The 23021-nt window shown below is 40.4% G+C and overlaps 1 protein-coding gene across 1 annotated transcript in view; it reads left to right on the forward strand.

Annotated features, from left to right (window-relative positions):
• SRP54 (signal recognition particle 54) overlaps positions 1–23021 on the forward strand; it is a 44922-nt gene that overhangs the window by 17642 nt on the left and 4259 nt on the right. The window contains exons 8-14 of the mRNA XM_017886883.1: positions 1710–1860; positions 3849–3997; positions 4305–4405; positions 5237–5323; positions 9154–9227; positions 9432–9540; positions 20396–20493. Coding sequence (XP_017742372.1) covers positions 1710–1860; positions 3849–3997; positions 4305–4405; positions 5237–5323; positions 9154–9227; positions 9432–9540; positions 20396–20493 — 769 coding nt within the window. The remainder of the gene's footprint in view (positions 1–1709; positions 1861–3848; positions 3998–4304; positions 4406–5236; positions 5324–9153; positions 9228–9431; positions 9541–20395; positions 20494–23021) is intronic.

Raw genomic sequence — 23021 nt, forward strand, 5'->3', positions numbered from 1 at the left:
TTATAAAGTCAGGAGTTCGAGACCAGCCTGGCCAACACAGTGAAACCCTGTCTCTACTAAAAATACAGAAATTAGCTGGGTGTGTTGGTGGGTGCTTGTAATCCCAGCTATTTGGGAGGCTGAGGCAGAAGAATCGCTTGAACCTGGGAGGCAGAGGTTGCAGTGAGCCGAGATCGTGCCACTGCACTTCAGCCTGGGTGACAGAGCTAGACACCGTTTCAACAACAAAAAAAAATTTTTTAGGCCAGGTGCAGTGGCTCACACCTGTAATCCTTGCACTTTGGGAGGCTTAGGCGGGTGGATCACCTGCGGTCGGGAGTTCAAGACTAGCCTGACCAACATGGAGAAAGCCCATTTCTACTAAAAAATACAAAATTAGCTGGATGTGGTAGTGCATGCCTGTAATCCCAGCTACTCAGGAGACTGAGGCTGGAGAATCGCTTGAACCTGGCAGGCAGAGGTTGTGGTGAGCTGAGATCGCACCATTGCACTCTACCCTGGGCAACAAGAGCGAAACTCCGCCTCAAAATAAATAAATAAACACATTTAAAAAAGAAACTGGAGGCCAGGTGTGATGGCTCATGCATGTGATCCCAGCATTTTGGGAGGCCAAGGCGGGCAGATCATGAGGTCAGAAGTTTGAGAACAGCCTGACCAACATGGTGAAGCCCCGTCTTTACTGAAAATACAAAAATTAGCTGGCCTGGTGGCAGGCGCCTGTAATCCTAGCTACTTGAGAGGCTGAGGCAGGAGAATCGCTTGAACCCAAGAGGCAGAAGTGGCAGTGAGCTGAGATCTCGCCACTGCACTCCAGCCTGGGCGACAGAGTGAAACTTTGTCTCAAAAAAAAAGAAAAAAAATAAATGGGAAAACGTCAAATGTCTAATAGGAGGACATTATTTAATAAACAATATAGCCATCTGATAGAATGCTGTATAACCTCAAAGTTATGTTTTACAGAAATATTTTTTCTTTTTTCCCCGTGTTATTTATTTATTTTTTTTTGAGACGGAGTCTTGCTCTGTCGCCCAGGCTGGAGTGCAGTGGCCGGATCTTAGCTCACTGCAAGCTCCGCCTCCCGGGTTTACGCCATTCTCCTGCCTCAGCCTCCCCCCCCAGCCCCATGTTATTTTTAAAGAGACATGGTCTTGCCCTGTTGCCCAAGTTGGAGTGCAGTTGCTTGATCATAAGCTCACTGCAGCCTCAAACTCACGGAATCAAGTCGTCCTCCTGCCTCAGTCTCCCAAGTGGCTGGGACTATAGGTGCATTCCACTATGCCAGCTAGATTTTTTTTTTTTTTTTTGTAGAGTGGAATCTCACTATATTGCTCAGGCTTGTTACAAGAATATCTACTAGTTTCATAAAATGCTTCCAAATGGATATTAAATGGAAAAACGTGTGAAATGCTGTGAACATGAATTCAATTATTAAATAAAATATAAAAAATAAATTTGAAGGAGACACAGTTCATTCAGAGAAGACATGCGATAGAATCATACTGGGTTTTGGAATTGGAAAATTGGATAATGCTTCATGCTTTTTTAGAAGTAGATTTTGTATTTAATACTTTATAGATTTTCTTCTTCTAAATTGAAATTGGGGTCATTTTGGCTTTTTCAAAATAGATTAAAGGTAAACTAACAATTTCTGAATTAGTAATATTTGGAAGTTTTGCCGTTTTGTTAAATCATTTGTCCATGTTATATAGCTATACAGAAATGGATCCTGTTATCATTGCTTCTGAAGGAGTAGAGAAATTTAAAAATGAAAATTTTGAAATTATTATTGTTGATACAAGTGGCCGCCATAAACAAGAAGACTCTTTATTTGAAGAAATGCTTCAAGTTGCTAATGCTATAGTAAGTAGCTTTCAACGTAGAAACAATATTAGGACTTTGGTTAATTTAATTATAAAACCGGATTGAGTATATGACCAATATAATTTGTTTTGGGCACCTATATCTGTGTGGTAGTGACTTAATTTCGTCATTTTTGCTCTCCGTTAAATATAAACTTTTCATAGGTTTGAAAAAATAATTTCCTTTCTCACTTAATCATCCTATTAGTATGCATAAGAAGACGTTTAAAAATTAGTAATTAGGCTGGGTGCAGTGGCTCACATCTATAATCCCAGCACTTTGGGAGGCTGAGTCGGATGGATCACAAGGTCAGGAGTTCGAGATCAGCCTGGCCAACATGGTGAAACCCCCATCTCTACTAAAAATACAAAAATTATCTGGGCGTGGTGGCAGGTGCCTATAATCCCATCTACCTGGGAGCTGAGATAGGAGAATCGCTTGAACCCGGGAGGCAGAGGTTGCAGTGAGCTGAGATCATGCCATTGCACTCCAACCTGGGCAACAAGAACAAAACTCTATCTGGAAAAAAAAAAAAAAAANAATTAGTAATTAGGCTGGGTGCAGTGGCTCACATCTATAATCCCAGCACTTTGGGAGGCTGAGTCGGATGGATCACAAGGTCAGGAGTTCGAGATCAGCCTGGCCAACATGGTGAAACCCCCATCTCTACTAAAATACAAAATTATCTGGGCGTGGTGGCAGGTGCCTATAATCCCATCTACCTGGGAGCTGAGATAGGAGAATCGCTTGAACCCGGGAGGCAGAGGTTGCAGTGAGCTGAGATCATGCCATTGCACTCCAACCTGGGCAACAAGAACAAAACTCTATCTGGAAAAAAAAAAAAAAAAAATTAGTAATTAGCCTTTCATGTCTGATGAATTTCCTTTTTAAAAATTCAGTTGGAAATATTTAGGTGAATTTTGAGAATTTTCCAAAATGAAGCATTAAAAAAATATTATTTTGTGTTTCTTTAAAGGTGTGATGGAAATAATTTGGGGGAGGAGAAGCAGTTTATAGTTATCTGCAGCATATATTATTTAGAAACCCATGTCTTGGCATTGGAGTATTAGCAGTAATTCTTTGGTTTGTGGTTAATGCTAATAAGTTTCTTTTTATTTATGTTGTTATTTTGACCAACTTGAGCAGATCTAAGGGAAATAGCCTCAAGTGTATTTTATCCATTTTGTTTTCAGTATACACTCTTCTGCTTTGATTTGCCTTTGCACTTTTTTTGCCTAGAATGCCATTCTTTCAAATCTTTGCATAACTTTTTCCTTTTTATTCAGGTCTCAGCTCAAACATTAGGTCCAGAGAGGCCTTCCCTGACTGCCCTACTAGAAGATGCCTCCCATACTTCAAAACTGATACTCTGTATCCCATTTTAGTTGTTATACATCTGAAATGTTTATCTATGTATTATCTATGTCCTCTGACTAGAATGCAAGTTTCTTAGGACAAATATTTTCTCATTTACCTTTTTGTTCTCAGGACCTAGATGGTACCCAATAATACATAGTACTTCAACAAATATTTATGGATTGAACAATTATTTATGTTGTAAATATTGTGGGGTTTTTTTTGTTTGTTTGTTTGTTTTTCTTGAGATGGAGTTTCACTCTTGTTGCCCAGGCTGGAGTGCGGTGGCATGATCTCAACTGACTGCAACCTCTGCCTCCCGGGTTCAAGTGATTCTCCTGCCTGAGCCTCTCATGTAGCTGGGATTACAGGGGCTTGCCACCATGCCTGGCTCATTTTTGTATGCTAATTTTTGTATTTTTAGTAGAGACAGGGTTTTCACCATGTTGGCCAGGCTGGTCTTGAACTCCACCTCTGGTGATCCACCCGGCTTGGCCTCCCAAAGTGCTGAGCTTACAGACATGAGCCACCGCGCCTGGCTCTAAATATTGTTTTGTAGCTTCTAATGATGACATTTGCTTAGGATCAATAAAAATCTTTTCTAAAGTATCTTTTCTATTTAAACTTTCTAGCAACCTGATAACATTGTTTATGTGATGGATGCCTCCATTGGGCAGGCTTGTGAAGCCCAGGCTAAGGCTTTTAAAGATAAAGTAGATGTAGCCTCAGTAATAGTGACAAAACTTGATGGCCATGCAAAAGGAGGTGGTGCGCTCAGTGCGTAAGTATCATTGGTACTGTTGTCCTCTGTCTTGGGATTGTATGGGGAAGGGTATGTGTTTATAGCTTTCATATTGATCATTTAAAATATGTTTCAATAGTGAGCCTAATATGGTATGTAAAGGAAGTTTAAATAGAAATAATTTTGGAGCCCGTCTAATATAGTTCTGTTACATCTTGCGAAATGAAACTTGAGTTTTGTACCTTTGTCTAATTAGCTTTGGAGGCGGATTCACTTCAAATATCAGATCTGCTGGAAATTTGTGGGGCTCTTTTGAGGTTATTTTATATTTTCTTTTTTTTTCCAGAGTTGCTGCCACAAAAAGTCCGATTATTTTCATTGGTACAGGGGAACATATAGATGACTTTGAACCTTTCAAAACACAGCCTTTTATTAGCAAACTTCTTGGTATGTACAGTGGTGGTGATATAGACAAATCTCCAAGAAATACAATGTATCTTTAGGACAAAATAGGATTTTAATTCTGTCCTCACTAATTTAAGAACATCATTTCCTTCTATGACTTACTTTCCTTATCTGTGAAATAGAGATAATGCTTATCTGCTTTCTGTGGTGAAAGTGGTAAAATGAGGTATCTAGTAGAAAGTTCTTTGGAAAAGTTTTAGAGCACAATACAAAAACAAGTGGTTTTAATAATAGTAGATGTAAGGGCAATAATACTTAGGCAATGTCTCAAGGTGGTATAGTTAGAGAGCATGGAATTTGGAGTTAAACCCTGGGCTGCAGTCCCTGCTTTGCAACTTGTTTGTTGCTACTTAACTTTTTTTTTTTGAGATGGGAGTTTCGCTCTTGTCACCCATGCTGGAGTGCAATGGCGGGATCTCAGTTCACTGCAACTTCTACCTTCTGGGTTCAAGTGATTTTCCTGCCTTAGCCTCCCAAGTGGCTGGGATTATAGGCGTGCACCACCAGGTCCAGCTAATTTTTTTTATTTTTAGTAAAGACGGGGTTTCACCATGTTGGCCAGGCTAGTCTCGAACTCCTGACCTCAGGTGACCCACCCACCTCGGCCTCCCAAACTGCTGGGATTACAGGCATGAGCCACCGTGCCTGGCCATGCCACTTAACTTTCTTAGCTTCGGTTTTCTCATTTGTGTAGTGTAGTAAGAATACCTATCATAATAACCTCACAAGGTTATTATGTATGTGAGTGTGTTTTGTATAATGTAAAGCAGGGTATAGTATTAGCTGTTAATTTTTCTTTTTTGCATCTTATAGGTATGGGCGACATTGAAGGACTGATAGATAAAGTCAACGAGTTGAAGTTGGATGACAATGAAGCACTTATAGAGAAGTTGAAACATGGTATATGAGTGACAAAAAAGCACTTCATCTCAGATGTCTTCCATTGACTTTTTTTTAAATAAAGTTACTATTAAGTTGTTTGAAATATAATATCTATTAGAGTCAGATCTTCTGCTTATTTTAGATGATTTATATGCAAATCATTTAAAATCTAGGTGCCTGAGCAGTTACAGAATTCAGTGTTTTTATTTTCTTTATTGTAATAAAATTAAGATTAAAATCAAGGCTTTCACTAGGTTCCTTGAAATGTTTGTTTGTTTGTTTGTTTGTTTTTTAAGATGGAGTCTCACTCTGTTATCCAGGCTGGAGTGCAGTGGTGCAATCTTGGCTTGCTGCCAACTCTGCCTCCTGGGTTCAAGTGATTCTTCTGCCTTAGCCTCCTGAGGAGCTGGGATTACAGGCACGTACCACCAGGCCTGGCTAATTTTTGTATTTTTAGTAGAGATGAGGTTTCGCCATGTTGGCCAGGCTGGTCTTGAACTGCTGACCTCAGGTGATCCGCCCACCTCGGCCTCCCAAAGTGCTGGGATTACAGGTGTGAGCCACTGTGCTTGGCTGGTTCCTTGAAGTTAAACAGGTTAAAAGTAAGAACACAAGGATGAAATTAAATATACCACATTTTCTTTACCCCACATGAAAGACCCCTCCTGTAGAGAAGGATATTACTCGATTAGGAGCTCAGGTTCTTAAATATAACATACTGGTGTTTGTATCTCTGATCTATTTTCAGCTGTATAACTTTTGAAATTACTTAGCCTCAATTTTGCCATCTATAAAAAGTACATAATACTAACCACTTCATATGGTTGTGAAGTCTGCATTCGCCGATGCACGTACAATGTCTGGCACATCATAAACACTCCGTGTATATTATTCTCGACCATTCCAGTTGTTCTAAAAATAATCTTTAATTACCATAGCAACTATTTGCCTCTTTGCTTCTTCTCACTCATCTTACCAGATAATTGTGCCTTTACCTTTCTCTTAAATGCTAGTCTTTCTCAGGGATCATTCTAAGTCATCTTTCTCAGGCGCTTCAGACTCATGTATCTGTTTACTAGACCATTCTTGGATGTTTCATAGACATCTCAAATTCAGCATATCCTTATTCCCATCCCAACCTCTCACCTCGTTGTCTCATCAGTGAATATTAACATCATTTATATTGTTGCCAGAGTCAGAAACTTGGGTGTCATTATTTTTTCTTCCTCACTCTGCCTTTCTCCATCAGTTAACTAGTCCTAGTGTTCCTACCTCCTAAATATCTCCATTCCATCCCCTTCTCTGTAGCCGCCCCACAACTATGCTAGTTCATCTCTTTCCTAGATCTTCTTATTGTAAGTCTTTCAACAGATCTTCCAGCTTCCTGTACTCTTCCCCTTTGATGTATTTTTTCATACTACAGCCCAAAATAATCTTTCAAAACTGCAAATCCGATCCCATTACTGCTCTTCTTAAAATTCTTTAATGGCTTTCTTTTGCCCTTATAAAGTTTTTAACCGATTTTACGATCTAGCTCACATCTTCCATGTGGTGTTTTAGCACTGTTGTTCTTAGTATTCTGTGTGTCAGCTATGCTGGACTTCTTTTAGTTTCTCAAATGTACATTCCTGTCTCACATCTGGGCTGTTGGCTTTGCTTGTCCCTCTATCTCTCTTCTTACCTCTGCCATCATCTCTGGCAAAGATGGCTAACTGCTACTTATACTTCAGATTTCTCCTTAAATGTCCTTCTTCAGGGACATTTCACCTGAACCCTAGACTGAGTTGGAACCTTCTGACAGATGTTTCTATCACTTCCTACAATTAATTTTTGTATTGACCACAATTATTTGATGTCTGTTTTTCCTGCTTGACGGTGAAGGTAGAGGTCATAGCTGTGTTATTCATCTTTTATGTTCACAGTACCTAGCACAGTGTCTGGCACATAGTAGGCCTTCAGTAACTATTGAATGAATGAATTTATACTTCGTTGCCTGTTTCTTTGCCCCTTTTTTTCTTTTCTTTTCTTTTTTTTGGCACAGAGTTTCACTCTTGTCGCCCAGACTGGAGTGCATTGGCACAATCTCAGCTCACTGTAACCTCCACCTCCCAGTTTGAAGCAATTCTGCCTCAGCCTCCCCAGTAGCTGGGCTACAGGTGTGCACCACCACGCCTGGCTAATTTTGATATTTTTAGTAGAGATGGGGTTTCACCATGTTGGCCAGGCTGATCTTGAACTCCTGGCCTTAGGTGATCCACCCACCTCGGCCTTCCAAAGTGCTGGGATTACAGGCATGAGCCACCATGCCTGGCCACTCCTTCCTTTTTCTATCTTGAATAATCCTACCACTGTTTCTGCTAGCACTACGAAGCTCGGTGTATATTCCTACTCTGTTTCCTTTCTTACTCCTGACTCTCCTGAAGTCTCTACATTTTTGTTTCTGTTCCTAATATTCTACTCATTCTGAGATCTCCAAGGGTCTCCTAATTTCCACATGTAGTGACCTTTCTTGTTTTTCTTGGTTCCTAATATTTAAGTGTTTTCTGCCTTTTCTGTTTTCATACTCCAAGTTCCATGTCTGTAGATTTCTTATATTATCCTAGCTTTAATTATCACTTCTGTATAAATGGCCAAATATGTATTTCAACCGTAATCCTCTCTTCCACTGTTTAATTCTGCGTTTCTAGTTGCCTGCTGTAACGTTTCTTTTAAGATATTGTACTGCCACTTCAAATTCAGAATGCCTGAATCAAATACCTTTTCTCTTCTTATCTTTAGGACACAAATAGAAAATACTTTCTCTTTTGGCTTGTTCCATCCCTGTTTTTAAAGCTTAGATTAATATACATACAATGAAATGCTCAAATCCTAAGGATATCTTTATTTTTTTAACAAATGCACAGTAACCCACACCCAGTCAAGAAACAGAACATTTCCATTACTTTAAAAGGTTTGCTTATGCCCTTTCCCAGTAATACTTCTTATTATAGAAGTCTTGGGCTATGCATGGTGGCTCATACTGTAATCCCAGTGCTTTAGGAGGCCAAGGTGGGAGGATCATTTGAGACCAGGAGTTTGAGACCAGCCTGGACAACATAGTGAGACCCATATGTCTTAGAAAAATCCAGTGGCATGCATCCATAGTCCTAACTACACTGGAGACTGAGGCGGGGAGGTCACTTGAGCTCAGGAGTTTGAGGCTACCAGTTAGTTATGACAGTACCACTGCAATCCAGTTTCGGTGATAGAGCACAACCCTCTTAAAAAAATAAAGAAATTCTGAATATATCCTTTTTTTTCCAATCTGTTTTCTCTAAGCATATTTTGATATTCATTCATGTAGTCGTACTTATCTATAGTTTGTTCTTTTTATTGCTGAATAGTATTTTTTTCCACAGGTATCCATTTTCCTGTTCATAGATCCCTAAGCTATTTAAGAAACTCCAAACAATCTTCTAAAGTGTTTTGCTATTCTGTCACCAACAATATATGGCAGTTCTTTATGGTCCACATCCTCTTTAACTTTTGATATTGTCAACCTTTAAAATTTTACTCATCCTAGTAGGGATAGTTTATGTGCCTTGTTTTCAGGTTTCTTGTGTGTCTGTATATGTGTTTTCTCAGATAGAATGTTAGCTTCTCTAGGATAGGACCTGTCTATGTGTCTATATATTCTCCCCAGCATTCATCCTGTCATCTTGCACATGGTAACTGCTTGGTGAATATTTATTGATTATATATTTTATAAGTATGCTTCAAGATGAATTCATGATTAAGGATGAAATTAGTTTTGTTGAATGGAAATGTACATACTGTAATATATCCAAATTATTTATATTGTATTTCAGGTCAGTTTACGTTGCGAGACATGTATGAGCAATTTCAAAATATCATGAAAATGGGCCCCTTCAGTCAGATCTTGGTTAGTTATCCTTAAAAGTTTATACCTTCTTTTGTTTTCGTTAAATTTTCTAAGAATAGATACACTTGCTTTAATTATTTTTACATTTGGGTAAAAATAGGTATCTTAAGACTTAGTGTCAATATTAAACCTAATAGTTAAATGTGGACATTTTGAACTATTAATCTTAAGCTATTATTGACTTTATGTTTAAATCTGTTTTAGGGGATGATCCCTGGTTTTGGAACAGATTTTATGAGCAAAGGAAATGAACAGGAGTCAATGGCAAGGCTAAAGAAATTAATGACAATAATGGATAGTATGAATGATCAAGGTAAGATGGCAGATTATTTTCCTCAGGGGACAATGTTCTGAATATCAGTAAGATGAGAGTTTCACTGTGTTCTTGTGGACAAGATGGGGAGAAATTTAGACTGAAAGATTATTTTTAGGTAGATTTGTAATAGCTTGAAAGCTCTTACTCAAAGGGTTATGATCATTGGATTGCCTTCATCAGTGAGAGAAATGTCTACTACAATATTCCAAATGAGATACAAGGAAAGAACACTAGTTCTTCATGATGTTGATAGAGATAACTTAAAAGGAGAACTCTGTAGTCAAATTTGGTGGAATGCTAGTTTTTAAAGAGTTAAATTTGGCCAGGTGAGGTGGCTCACGCCTGTAATCCTAGTACTTTGGCAGGCCAAGGTGGGAGAATTACTTGAGGCCAGGAGTTTAAGACCAACCTGGCCAACATAGCAAGACCCTGCCTCTATGAAAAAAAAAAATTTACTAAAAGTCTCTTCATAGCTTTAATATGGCTAACATACATTGGGAAACTAAGAAATGGATAGCTTAAGCAATGCTTAGAAAATTCTTTCGGTCTGAAACATAAGGTTTCAGTTTTCTCAGTATACTGCTCTGTTCCCTGACCCTATAAAGGCATACCTCAGAGATACTGTGGGTTTGGTTCTAGACCACTGCAGTAAAGGAAATATCATGCAGTAAAGTGAGTCATACAGATTTTTTTGGTTTTCCAGTGTATATAAAAGTTATGTTTACACATACATATACTGTAGTCTATTAAGTGTGCAAGAGCATTATGTCTAAAAAACAATGTATATACCTTAGTTTAAAAATAGTTTCTTGTTGGCTGGGTGTGGTGGCTTACGACACCTGTGATCCCAGTACTTTGGGAAGCTGAGGCAGGTGGATCACCTGAGGTCAGGAGTTTGATACCAGCCTAGCTAACGTGGTAAAACCCTGTTTCTACTAAAAATACGAAAAAAATTAGCCAGGCGTGGTGGCACACGCCTGTAATCCCAGCTACTTGGGAGGCTGAGGCAGGAGAATCACTTGAACTCGGGGGGCAGAGGTTGCAGTGAGCCGAGATCGTGCCACTGCACTCCAGCCTGGGTGACGGAGACTCTGTCTCAAAAGAAAAAATAAAAAAATAGTTTATTGCCAAAAATGCTAATGATCATCTAAGCCTTCATTGCATTCTAATCTTTGCTGATGGAGGATCTTAGCTTGATGTCGATGACTGCGAACTGATTACAGTGATGGTTGCCAAAGGTCAAGGTGGCTGTGGCAGTTTCTTAAAACACAAGAATGAAATTTGCCCAATTGATTGACTCTTCTTTTCACAAAAGATTTCTCGGTAGTATTCAATGCTGTTCGATAGCATTTTACCCACAGTAGAACTTCTTCCAAAGTTGGAGTCAGTTCTGTCAAACCCTGCTGCTGCTGCTTTATCAACTAAGTTTATGTAATATTCTAACAATTTGAACAATTTTTCATATCTGTGCTTTATCTACTATCTAATTTATTGTTATTTTTTGTAGTCTCTTTTTCCTGAGCTCCAGGTTTTCATACTAACCCAAATAAGATTGTCCTTTTCTTTTAAGGTTGTCTTTTTCCTCATCGTCTCTAACACTGCAAAAATGTTTCACGCAGAATTCATAATTGCGGCATGTCTGAAGTGTCCATTCTGTGCCAGGCACTGTCCTGATCACTTTAAATATGTTAATTCATTTTATCATCATAACAACTCCTATAGCATATTCAGTTATTATCTGCCTTTTTCAAATTAGGAAACTGGTACAGGGAAGTTGAGTAATTTGCCCAGTATAGAACCTTTCCTGACTTCCTTCCTTCTTTGAATGAAGGCCCCTTCCTCTATTTGCTTAACTCTGTCATATTGCTTGCTATGATGTGCTGCTATTAGTTTTTCTTTCATTTGATTTGAGCTGTTGGAAGGAATATTATATATATTTCATAAATCTTTTATAAGGAAGATGTGGCTTAAAAGCTGCATTTATGAAATGGATTTGGAGGTTTTGATCATGACTTTATTTTGAGATATTGTATCTTTGTTAGTATTGCATTGATAATTAGACTTCAACTGGATTTCAGTTGACTTCTGGACAATATACTTAGAGGGTATAGACAAATTAGAAGATATAGGAAATCAGGATGATAAATGGGGTTCTAAACCATGTTAGAAGAGTCAAGAGTTGGATATTTGTCATCCAGCGAAAATTCACAGGAGACATAATGGCCTATGCATTTGAAAGCTGGCCAGGTGTGGTGACTCTCACCTGTAATCCCAGCATTTTGGGAGGATCACTTGAGGTCAGGAGTTTGAGACCAGCCTGGGCAACATGGTGAAACCCTGTCTTTACTAAAACTACAAAAAAAATTAGCTGGCTGTGGTGGCGTGTGACTACAGACCAGCTACTCGGGAGCCTCAGGTGGGAGAATCGCTTGAATGCTGGAGTTGGTGGTTGCAGTGAGCCAAGCTTGCACCACTGCACTGCGACCTGAGTGACAGAGCAACACTCTGTCTCAAAAAAAAAAAAGATTTTGAAAGCCTTATTTTTTATGTGTGGCAAGGAGACATATACATGAATGGGAATGGAAGTGCCAGGTAAACGGATTTCAATTTAGTATGTGTAAAGAAAAGATTTTCCCCTAAGTATAACAGAATGGCATAGATAGCTTTGCATTAGATAGCAGGTCATCTTCTCCTGGGGATAGGAAGACCAAGGCTAGATAACCATTTATTTGGGGGATATTGCAGAAGGAATGCAGACATAATGGACATTTTGACTAAAGTCCATTCCATTCCTGAGATTGCATGCAACTGAAGAAATGCACCTCATATTCTAAGAGTCATCAAACAACTGTGGGAATTAATTGGGTCTTTTTTTTTTTTTTTTTTTTTTTTTTGAGACAGGGTCTCGCTCTGCCGCCCAGGCTGCAGGCTGGAGTGCAGTGGCCGGATCTCAGCTCACTGCAACTCCGCCTCCCGGGTTTACGCCATTCTCCTGCCTCAGCCTCCCGAGTAGCTGGGACCACAGGCACCCGCCACCTCGCCCAGCTGGTTTTTTGTATTTTTTAGTAGAGACGGGGTTTCACCGTGTTAGCCAGGATGGTCTCGATCTCCTGACCTCGTGATCCGCCCGTCTTGGCCTCCAAAAGTGCTGGGATTACAGACTTGAGCCACCACGCCTGGCCTATTATTATTATTTTTTGTAGACAGAGTCTCATTCTGTTGCTCAAGCTGGAGTGCAGTGGCGCCACCTCGGCTCACTGCAACCTCCACCTCTCAGATTCAAGCAGTTCTCCTGCCTCAACCTCCCTAGTAGCTGGGACTACAGGCATGTGCCACCATGCCTGGCTAATTTTTGTATTTTTAGTAGTGATGGGGTTTCACTATATTGGCCAGGCTGGTCTTGAAATCCTGACCTCGTGATCTGTCCGCCTCGACCTCCCAAAGTGTTAGGATTACAGGTATGAGCCACCGTGCCTGGCCAAGACTCTTAAAGCTCTCTTCTCCCACTATTTTAAAGCCGTCTTCTCCCACTGATCTGCCTTTTAGTGGTAAAATCATTTTGTCTTAAACACTGTAGCTTCATTGTACATGTTGACATCTTCTAGGAAGAATCTCCACTCAGGTTAAAACAAAAATTTGAAGCACCATTATTTCAGGTGAACTTTGTGTGTGTGTATGTTGTTTTGTTTTTGCAGTTCTCTGCTACTCATCCAAAAAAACACAAATTCATTAGATTTTGATTGTGATTGTTAATAAATCAGTTTGGGAGAAAGCATTTCCAAATATTTGAATTACTCATTCAAGGACATTCTGTGTTTCTCCATTTACTCAACTTTTATCTATCTGTGAAGAAATCACAGAAGGTCATAGAGGTTGTATACTTTTTTCCTTTTGGGTTATTTCTGGTTAATGAACACTTTTTGTTGCTCATGTAGGAGCAGTCTTTATTCCCCATTTTTTTTATATTAAAAAAATTTTTTTTATTAAAAATTTTTTTTTTCCATTTCTGAGACACAGGGTCTTGCTCTGTTACCCAGGCTGGAGTATGCACCACCAGCTGGGACTGCTGGTATGTGCCACCATGCCTGGCTAAGTTTTTTCTTTTTCCTTTAGAGGCAGTGTCTTGCTGTGTTGCCCAGGCTGGTCTCAAACTCATGACCTCAAGTGATCCTCCCACCTTCACCTCCCAAAGTGCTGACTTCGCAGGCGTGAGCCAGCATGCCTGACCTCCCTTGTTTCTTTTAGATGGTTATTGGTTGTGTGTGAGGAAAGCTCTGGTATTTTCTGTACTTATCTTGTATCTACCCAATTTGTTGATTGCTCTTGTTCGTTGTAATAGTTTTTCAGTTGACTCTTGCTGATTTTTTTGTGCCGAAAATCATTGATGATAGATAAGGATAATTTGGTCTCCATTTTTCTGGTACATAATACATCTTTACTTACCATCAGGTGTGTGTCATTTAGGAATATAAATGGCTGAAAATAACTGAAAGCCTGCTGCCTAATAAGGGAGTAGGCTGGCAGGGGCTGACTTTTCTCAAGTTCAGGCAGTCTGCGGGGAAGGAGTCTGTGGCTGCTGTGAGGTGCTTGAAGAGCGTGTGAGGACTGGGCTCCTGGCTTCTGTTTCTTCATCCTTAGCCTGTGGCTTTTGTCCTCGTGAACACAGAACGACCTCCAGGAATTATGTCTGTGTTTCAGGCAGGAAGAAGTTGGGAAGGGATGAAGACAAAAGGCTAAAAAAGGCAGAATGACAGGTCAGCAAGTGCTGCTCAACCAGCAGGCCCTGCTTCTCCTTGGCCAGAACTGAGTTGTATGCAGCTGACTAGAAGGTGGGAGATGGAAGTGGGTACGGCTAGTGGGTTGGGCATGGGGGTTGGCCCAACCAAGCAGGTTTGGTCATAGGGTCTTGCTGCATTAGCCTGCACATCCAGAATTGTTACATGTTGATTACAGGCATATTTGTCCTTTTTTGTCTATGTTAATGATAATGCCTCTGTTTCTCAATATGTAAGGTATCTTTTGGTTTAGGAGAGGTTTTCATCATATTGAAGAATTGCCTGTCTTGTTTTCTTGGGTGATTTATTAAGGATGGGTGTTGAATGTCATCAGATGTCATTTTGGCATTCATTTAGATTCAGATGTTGTTGTTACACCTATTAATGTGATGTAGGAATAGATTACCTAGTAGTAATCCCTCCTCAGATTCCTGTGTTAAACTATTTTTGGTTGCTGTGGGTGGCTGTTTAAATTCCTAATTAAATTTGGTTTGCTAACATATTCAGATTTTTTAATATCTTATTTTAAATGAGATAGCTTTACAGTTCTCTTTAGATGCATTCTTTTCCAGATTTTGCTGTCAGGTTTAGGCTAGTTTTGTAAAATGAATTAGTGACTTTTCCTTTTTATCTTCTTCTCTGTAACAGTTTTTAGAGTGTGGCAATAAACTGTCCTTTGAAGGTTTGGAACAACTCACTTGTTAAATGCTTGGAGGCTGACACACACACACACACACACACACACACACAAAAAGAATAGGTTTTTTTTTTGTTTTTTTTTTAAGACTTCAGTGCAATGGCATAATCTTGGCCCACTTCAGCCTTGACTTCCCAGGCTTGAGCAATCCTCACACCTCAGCCTCCCTGGTAGCTGGGACCACAGGTGCTTGCCACCACACGTGGCTAAATTTTTTTTTCTTTTTGTATTTTTTGTAGAGATGGGGTTTTGCCATGTTGTCCAGGCTGGTCTAGAACTGCTGGGCTCAAGTGGTCTACCTGCCTTCGCTTCCCAAAGTGCTGGGATTAACAGGTGTGAGCTACCATGCCCGGCCTAAAAAAATGGTTAGTTTTTGTGACAACTTTAAAAAAGTTTCATGGGTATTGGTCTGTTCCAGGTTTCTAGTTCTTTCCTCTGATGCTCTTTTTTTTTTTTTTTGGAGACAGGATCTCACTCTGTTGCCCAGGACAGTGGTGCAGTCATGGCTCACTGTAGCCCCAACCCACTGGGCTCAAGTGAGCCTCCCACCTCAGCCTCTGGAGTAGCTGGGACCCATAGCTGGCTAATTTTTAAATTTTTTGTAGAGACAGAGTCTCACTATGTTGCCCATGCTGGTTTTGAACTCCTGGGATTAAGCGATCCTCCTGCCTTGGCCTCCCAAAGTGTTGGGATTACAGGCATGAGCCACCATGCTGGCCTTCTGGTTCTTTTTTTTTTTTTTTTTTTTCATTTTTTTATTATACTTTAAGTGTTCTAGGGCTACATGTGCATAACGTCAGGTTTAGTGACATAATGTATACTGTATGCATGTTGGTGTGCTGCACCCATCAACTCGTTCAGCACCCATCAATCATATTGTATATCATGTATAACTCCCAAGGGCATCCCTCGTCCATCCCCCTCCCCTGATAGGCCCCCAGTGTGGTGATGTTCCCCTCCAATCCGAAGTTGATCTCATGTTCAGTTCCCACCTATGAGTGAGAACATGCGGTGTTTGGTTTTTCTCTTCTTGTGATTAGTTTGCTACGAATGAGGTTCCAGCGGCAATCATGTCCTATAAAGACGCAAACTCATCCTTTTTTATGGCTGCATAGTATTCCATGGATGTATATGTGCCACTTTTCTTAATCCAGTCTGTTCACAGATGGACATTTGGGTTGATTCCAGTCTTTGCTATTGTGAATAGTGCTCTGCTATAATCATAGTTGCATGTGTCGTTGTAGTAGAAAATTTATATTCCTTTGGGTAAGTATACCCAGTAGTGGGATGGCTGGTGTCATATGGTACATCTAGTTCTAGTATCCTGAGGATGCCCATACTGTTTTCCATAATGGATATGGAATTAGTTTACAATCCCACCAACAGTGTATAAACAAGGTTCCTATTTCCTCACCATCCTCCTTCCACACTGTTGTTTCACTGACTTCTTAATGATAGCATTCTAATGGTGTGAGATGTATTCATTGTGGTTTTGATTTCTTTTCTGATGGCGAGTGATGAATGAGCATTTTTTCATGATGTCTGTTGGCTGTATGAATGTTATTCTTTTGGAAATGTCTGCTTCAATATCCTGTTGCCCACTTTTTGATGGGGTTGTTTGTTTTTTTCTTGTAATTGTTTGAGTTTTGTAGATTCTGGATATTAGGCCTTTGTCGATGAGTAGGTTGCAAAAATTTTCTCCCGTTCTTAGGTGCCCTGTTCACTCTGGTGTAGATTTTTCTTTTGCTGTGCAAAGCTCTTTAGTTTAATTTAGATCCCATTTGTCAATTTTGGCTTTTGCATGCGTTGCTTTTGGTGTTTAGGACATGAGTCTTGCCATGGCCTATGTCTGAAATAGGGTCTACCATAGATTTTACTTCTAGATTTTTATAGGTATTAGGTCTAAATAACATTTAAGTCTCTAATCCATCTTGAAGTAATTCTTCGTGTAAGGCGGTAAGGAAAGGGATCAGTTTCAGGCTTTCTACTTATGGCTAGCCATTTTCCCAGCACCATTTATTAAATACGGGGATCCTTTCCCCATTTCTTGTTTCTCTCAGGTTTGTAAAAGTCAGATGAGCTGCATAGATGTGTGGTATTATTTCTGAGGCCTGCTTGTTTCTGTTCCTTGTCTTAATAGCTCTGTTTGGTACCAGTATCCATGCTGTTTTGGTTACTGTTACTTGTAGTTATTAGTTTGAAGTCGGTGCGTGACGGCCTCCAGCTTTGTTCCTTTTTGATTTAGGATTGTTTTGGCAATGCGTGGCTGCTTTTTTGTTCCATATGAACTTTTAAAGCAGTTTTTTCCAATTCTGTAAGAAATCATTGGTAGCCTTGATGGATGGCATTGGATTATAAATACCTTGAGGCAGTATGGCCATTTTCGCACGATATTGTTCTTCGCTATCCATGAGCGATGGTATGTTCTTCCATTTGTTTGTGTCTCTTGAATTTCACTGAGGGCAGTTGGTTTGTATCTCCTTGAAGAGGTCCTCTTACATCCCTTGCTAAGCTGAGTTCCTAGTATTTTATTCTCTTGTGAAGCAATTGTGAATGGAAGTTCATTCCTGAATCTGGTTCTTTTAAATCAATTTTAGTAATTTAATAATTTCCAGCAAGTCAATTAAAAATTACAGCTGAGTTGTATGTAGTATTTTCTGTGTGGTGTTATTCTCTCTGTATCTGTTTTCTCAGATGTTTTAGTTGCTTTTCTCTCTTAATCTTTATTAGACCTGCCAGAGCTGTGCTTATTTTGTGTCCCCATCCAAATTCAGAATTAATTGTAGTCATGCTCCACATAATGTTTTGGTCAGTGGTGGACCTCATCTGTAACAGTAGTCCCATAAGATTATAATGGAGCTGAAACAGTGCTGTCTCCTAGGGATATCATATCTGTTGTAGTGCACGGCATTACTCACATGTTTGTGGTGATGCTGGTGTAAGCCTACTGTGCTTCCAGTCAGATAAAAGTGTAGTTGTGTAAGGTACCTAATACTTGATAATAAACAACCCTGTTACTGGTGTATGTATTTACTATGCTGTACTTTTTATTGTTAGAGTGTATTCCTTATACTTATTAAACAGAAAATTAATTGTAAAATAGCCTCAGGCAGGTCCTTCAGGAGGTATCCAGAAGAAGGCATTGTTATCATAGGAGATGATGACTCTGCGTGGGTTACTGCCCCTGAAGACTTCCAGTGGGTTAGGATATGGAGGTGGAAGACAGTGACATGGATGATCCTGACCCTGTGTAGGTCTAGGCTAACGTGTGTGTTTGTGTCTGAGTTTTAACAAAAGTTAAAAAAGTTAAAATAGAAAAGGCTTATAGAATAAGAATATAAAGAAAATATATACAAGAACCAAAATTTAAGAAAAATAAAGTTTGTAAAAGTAAAAAAGTTATGGTTAAGCTAAGGTTAATTTATTACTGAAGAAAAATGTTTAAATAAATTTAGTGAGGCCTAGGTATACAGTATTTATAAAGTCTACAGTAGTGTACGGTAATGTAGTCAACCTTCACATTCACTCACCACTCACTGACTCACCCGGAAGAGCAACTTCTAGTACTGCAAGCTTTATTTGTACTAGTACTCCTATATATGTGTGTGTGTGTGTGTGTGTGTGTGTGTGTATATATATATACATACGTTGTTTTGTTTTTAAGAGACAAGGTCTAGCTCTGTCACCCAAGCTGGAGTGCAGTGACGTGATTATAGCTCATTGCAGCCTTGAGCTCCTGGGTTCAAGCGATTCTGCTGCCTCAGCCTCCCTAAAGTAGCTAGAACTGCAGGCTCGTGCCACCACATGGCTAATTTTTGTTTTTTAATTTTTTGTAGAAATGGGATCTCACTGTATTGCCTAGGCTGGTCTTGAACTCTTGGCGTCAAGTAAGTGCTTGGCCTCTAAAGTGTTGAGATGATAGGTGTGAGCCTGGCCATTTGTACCTTTTTTTTTTTTAATCATACTGTTTTTTTTAATTGTACCTTTTCTATGTTTAGGTATGTTTAAATACACACATACCTACCATTGTGTTAAAACTGACTGCAGTATTCAGTGCAGTAACACACTGCAGGCTTGCAGGTCGGTAGCCTAGGAGTAATAGGCTATACTGTATAGCCTAGGTATGTAGTAGTAGGTTATACCATCGAGAGCACTCTGATCACACAATGATGAAATCACCTAACTGTGCATTTCTTAGAATGCATCCCCGTTGTTAAGTGATACATAACTCTGCTTCTTTAAGCCTCGTTAGCACTTTGGTTATGTTAGCATTCTGTCTCTTTACGAGTCTGCTTTGCTGATAAATTGTGATATCTTGAGGGCAGCTGCTCTACTTTCTGCCTGCACCTTGTTTCACATGTCTACCTGGCACATGACGTACGCCTCGTTGTTTAGTTCTTGCTTCTCTGCTTGTGTCTTTGCATTCACCACCAGCTATTCCGATAGTTATCAGGAGGTTTTCATTGATTGCAGTCTTGTGCAATGGGTATAGGTAATGGGTAGCCTTATGGAGGAGAAAATGCTTGCCTGTTTGGGTTCATTCCAAGCAGTAGTTCAAGGATAAACCTCTAAATTGAGGGAGTTCTGTAATTTGCTGGATATGTGAGCCACAGAAGATGGCTTGGATGACATCTGATGCCTCCTGGCTGCAGGGATGGAGGCAGCAGACTCTCCTGCCTGGGGTGGTTGGATGCCATCCCTGTCGGGAGGCTTATGCTCCAACCTCAGGGCTATTCTTGGGGGAGCTATGACATGGCTTTCATAAAACTCTGTGGAATTTTACCCCGTGTATTAGTAAAGGTGAGTCTGGTTCATTTGGTTTGATTCAAAAATTCTGTTCATATCTCTGCTTTAGACCTGCATCAGGCTAATACTTGAATTTAGGGTCTGTCCCCTGGTGTCATCTGAATTATTGTTTGCTGTGTGTGGCCAAGGAGATGGTCACTCTTCAGGGTGGGTGGTTGGAGGGGAGAAATGCTATGATTTCTGTTGAGTCGTGTGAAATCAATTTGGAATGTGGATGGGGGCCTTATACTTTTTCTTTTGAGCTTAGTGATTTTCTGTGTAGGGTGGAGAGCGATTAGGAAGGAATTCACCACCCTTAGGTCCTCAGGCATAGGGTCTTCCTAGGGGCAGGACTGATGAATGAGCAACAGGGTGGATGGAGCAGAACGGTTGAAACCTTCAGGGCCTGCCACCGTTATTTGGTCACAGGAAGCGTTCAGTGGTGAACTTGCTTGAAATGATTTTGAGTAACTTCCGTCTCCTAAAGCATATTAGGACTCTTTGGTCTCCTATGGTTATCTGAGTTGTTTTCCAGGAGAGGTACCAGGAGAAAGATGACTGCCCCTCTCATGTTTGCTGAGGGTGTTCCTGTAAGGTGAGCTAGTGTTCCTTTTAGGGCCCATGGAGACCGACCTTCACGTTGAAGAAGCATATCTGTGCTCCGAGATGTTTTCATGGGGAAAAGTGTCAGATGTAATTATAAAAGGAGTCTTTCTCTTTAAATACTGTAGTTGATTTGGAAATATTGGAGGTTTAATTGAGGAGCTTGTCTACAGTTTTATGTTTTCCTTAAGCACACAGAAACTAGTATCTTTCTCTGGGTTGCGTTTTTTTTTTTTTTTTTTTTTTTGAGACGGAGTCTCGCTCTGTCGCCCAGGCTGGAGTGCAGTGGCCGGATCTCAGCTCACTGCAAGCTCCGCCTCCCGGGTTTACGCCATTCTCCTGCCTCAGCCTCCCGAGTAGCTGAGACTACAGGCGCCCTCCACCTCGCCCGGCTAGTTTTTTGTATTTTTTAGTAGAGACGGGGTTTCACCGTGTTAGCCAGGATGGTCTCGATCTCCTGACCTCATGATCCGCCCGTCTCGGCCTCCCAAAGTGCTGGGATTACAGGCTTGAGCTACAGAATCTCACTCTGTCGTCCAGGCTGGAGTGCAGTGGCGTGATCTCGGCTCACTGCAACCTCTGCCTTCTGAGTTCCAGCAATTCTCCTCTCTCAGCCTCCCGGGTAGCTGGGATTTACAGGCACGTGCCACCATGGCTGGCTAACTTTTGTATTTTTAGTAGAGATGGGGTTTCACCATGTTGGCCAGGCTGGTCTGGAACTCCTGATCAGGTGATCCACCCGCTTTGGCCATACTTACTGTCTTATTTGGGTCTCAAATGTGATAAGTGGTTATACTTTTCTTGCTATGCATTTAAGTTGGAGCAGGCTCCCGGGCACCACTTCTCTCCCCAGAGTTGATTAACCCCACATGCCAGTGGCCTCCCTACCTCACAGTGTATCTCGTATCACTGCTGGATATTCTGATCGCACAGTGCTGAGAGTATCGGCTTCTCTCCCTTTCTCTTTCTATGGTTGTAGGGATTCTTTAAGGGCAGGAAACGTGTTCTTTGTTTCCATAGGATCTGACAAAGTGCATAGCATAGTAGGTGTTCATCAAAAGAGGTGGATATCAAGGGTTTTAGGAGAGATCTGACTAGTTTGGGTGTGTGACTTAAAAAGCAGATATAGTGCCTTTTCACGGATACACCTCCGTGATTCCTCAAGTGGTCTGGCTGTGTTTATTTTAGGATTCTAAAAGTAAAGTATTCTGTTCTGAGTCTTTCACAATCTGAAGTTCTCCAATTCTGTTAAGTCTCCTCCTTTAGTTCCATCATTGGGGGCTGTTTCTGCTTGGAAGGCCGGGAAGTTGCTGGGAAGTCCGCTGGGCTTTGCAAAGGGACTTTTGCTTGTGTGGGCATTGCCCAGTTGTGTTACAACTTGTTTACAGCCGTTGGTTTTTAAGGGATGAGGTAATCTTAGCTCAGCTTAGTGTAATACACAACAGTTTTGTTTATTGAGAAAATCATTGTCTGTTGAAGTTTTTCAGATGTTAGAGATGTTATGAATTGCAATCAAGTGGGTATCCTCTTATATAAGTGCATCTGACAAGCCCATTTCACAACTACATCTCATCAGTCACAGTTGCATGGCAAGGTTTATTGTTTAAAGTTTTCGTTTCTTCTTTTTTAAGTTGGGAAAGGAAGACAGATGGTTTCAGAAGCCAAGAAAGGACACAAAGGCATGGATATTTGGAAATCTGGACATAATTCACCATTCTTCTTAATTTTTTCTGATATCTGAGACACTGAGACAGCTGTTAATTGAATTGCTTGTTCACAGTATTTGAATGTAATGAAATGTGAGTGTCCTAATCACCTGGTGGGCGTAGATCTTTGGGATTCACCTGGAGGGCTCAGTAGGACTGCCCTGAGCGGTATTGTCTTCTCCAGCTGGGCCTCTGAGCTGGACCATGTGCCGTGTTCAGCCTCAGTCCATCCCTCAGCCAGCTGTTAAATCACTTTGGATGTGTGACAGCCTCAACATGTCACAGCTTTAAAAGTTCAAATTTTAAAAAGGTAAGGAAATGATCTCCTAGTGAGACAACTTCTGCCTAAAAAATAAAAGCTTCTAAGACATAAATTCTGTGTTATGAACAACTTGCAATTTTTATAGTTTTCAGTTTTAGCTCTGGCAGCTTCTATGATAGATCTTAAATATGTTTATCACAGCTGGAAAAATGTTTTATTGTCATCTTTGTTTATCATAATATGCCACCTACTCTGGTTGTGTCTTAAAACTGTAGCTCTGTGGGTTTTTTTGTTTGTTTTATGCTTGCTAATGGGGGAGGTGGGGGTGGGGGCTGATGAATATAAATGATACCTAGAAATTGAAATAGAAGAAAAAATGTATTCAGCCAGTACTCTTTCCAGGTTATAGCTAAACATCAATTGGCAACCTCCATGCTGTGGTTTATTGAGTAACACTTAATACTTAGCACAGCCCTCAGTGAAGATCTTTTATGGCCTTTTCTGAATGTTATAAAAACATAGCTAAAGCTTATCCAGATGAGGACAGGGACCTTTCCTTCCTTTTTAAATGGGGCAAAATTTGGCCACTGGGTTGCTGCAGATGAGAGAGTAGAAGGAGAAAGGCAGTCAGTGGGAGACCCTCTGTGTGC

Source organism: Rhinopithecus bieti, unplaced genomic scaffold (genome assembly GCF_001698545.2).
Source record: "Rhinopithecus bieti isolate Rb0 unplaced genomic scaffold, ASM169854v2 scaffold_15821, whole genome shotgun sequence".
Lineage (NCBI taxonomy): Eukaryota > Metazoa > Chordata > Mammalia > Primates > Cercopithecidae > Rhinopithecus > Rhinopithecus bieti.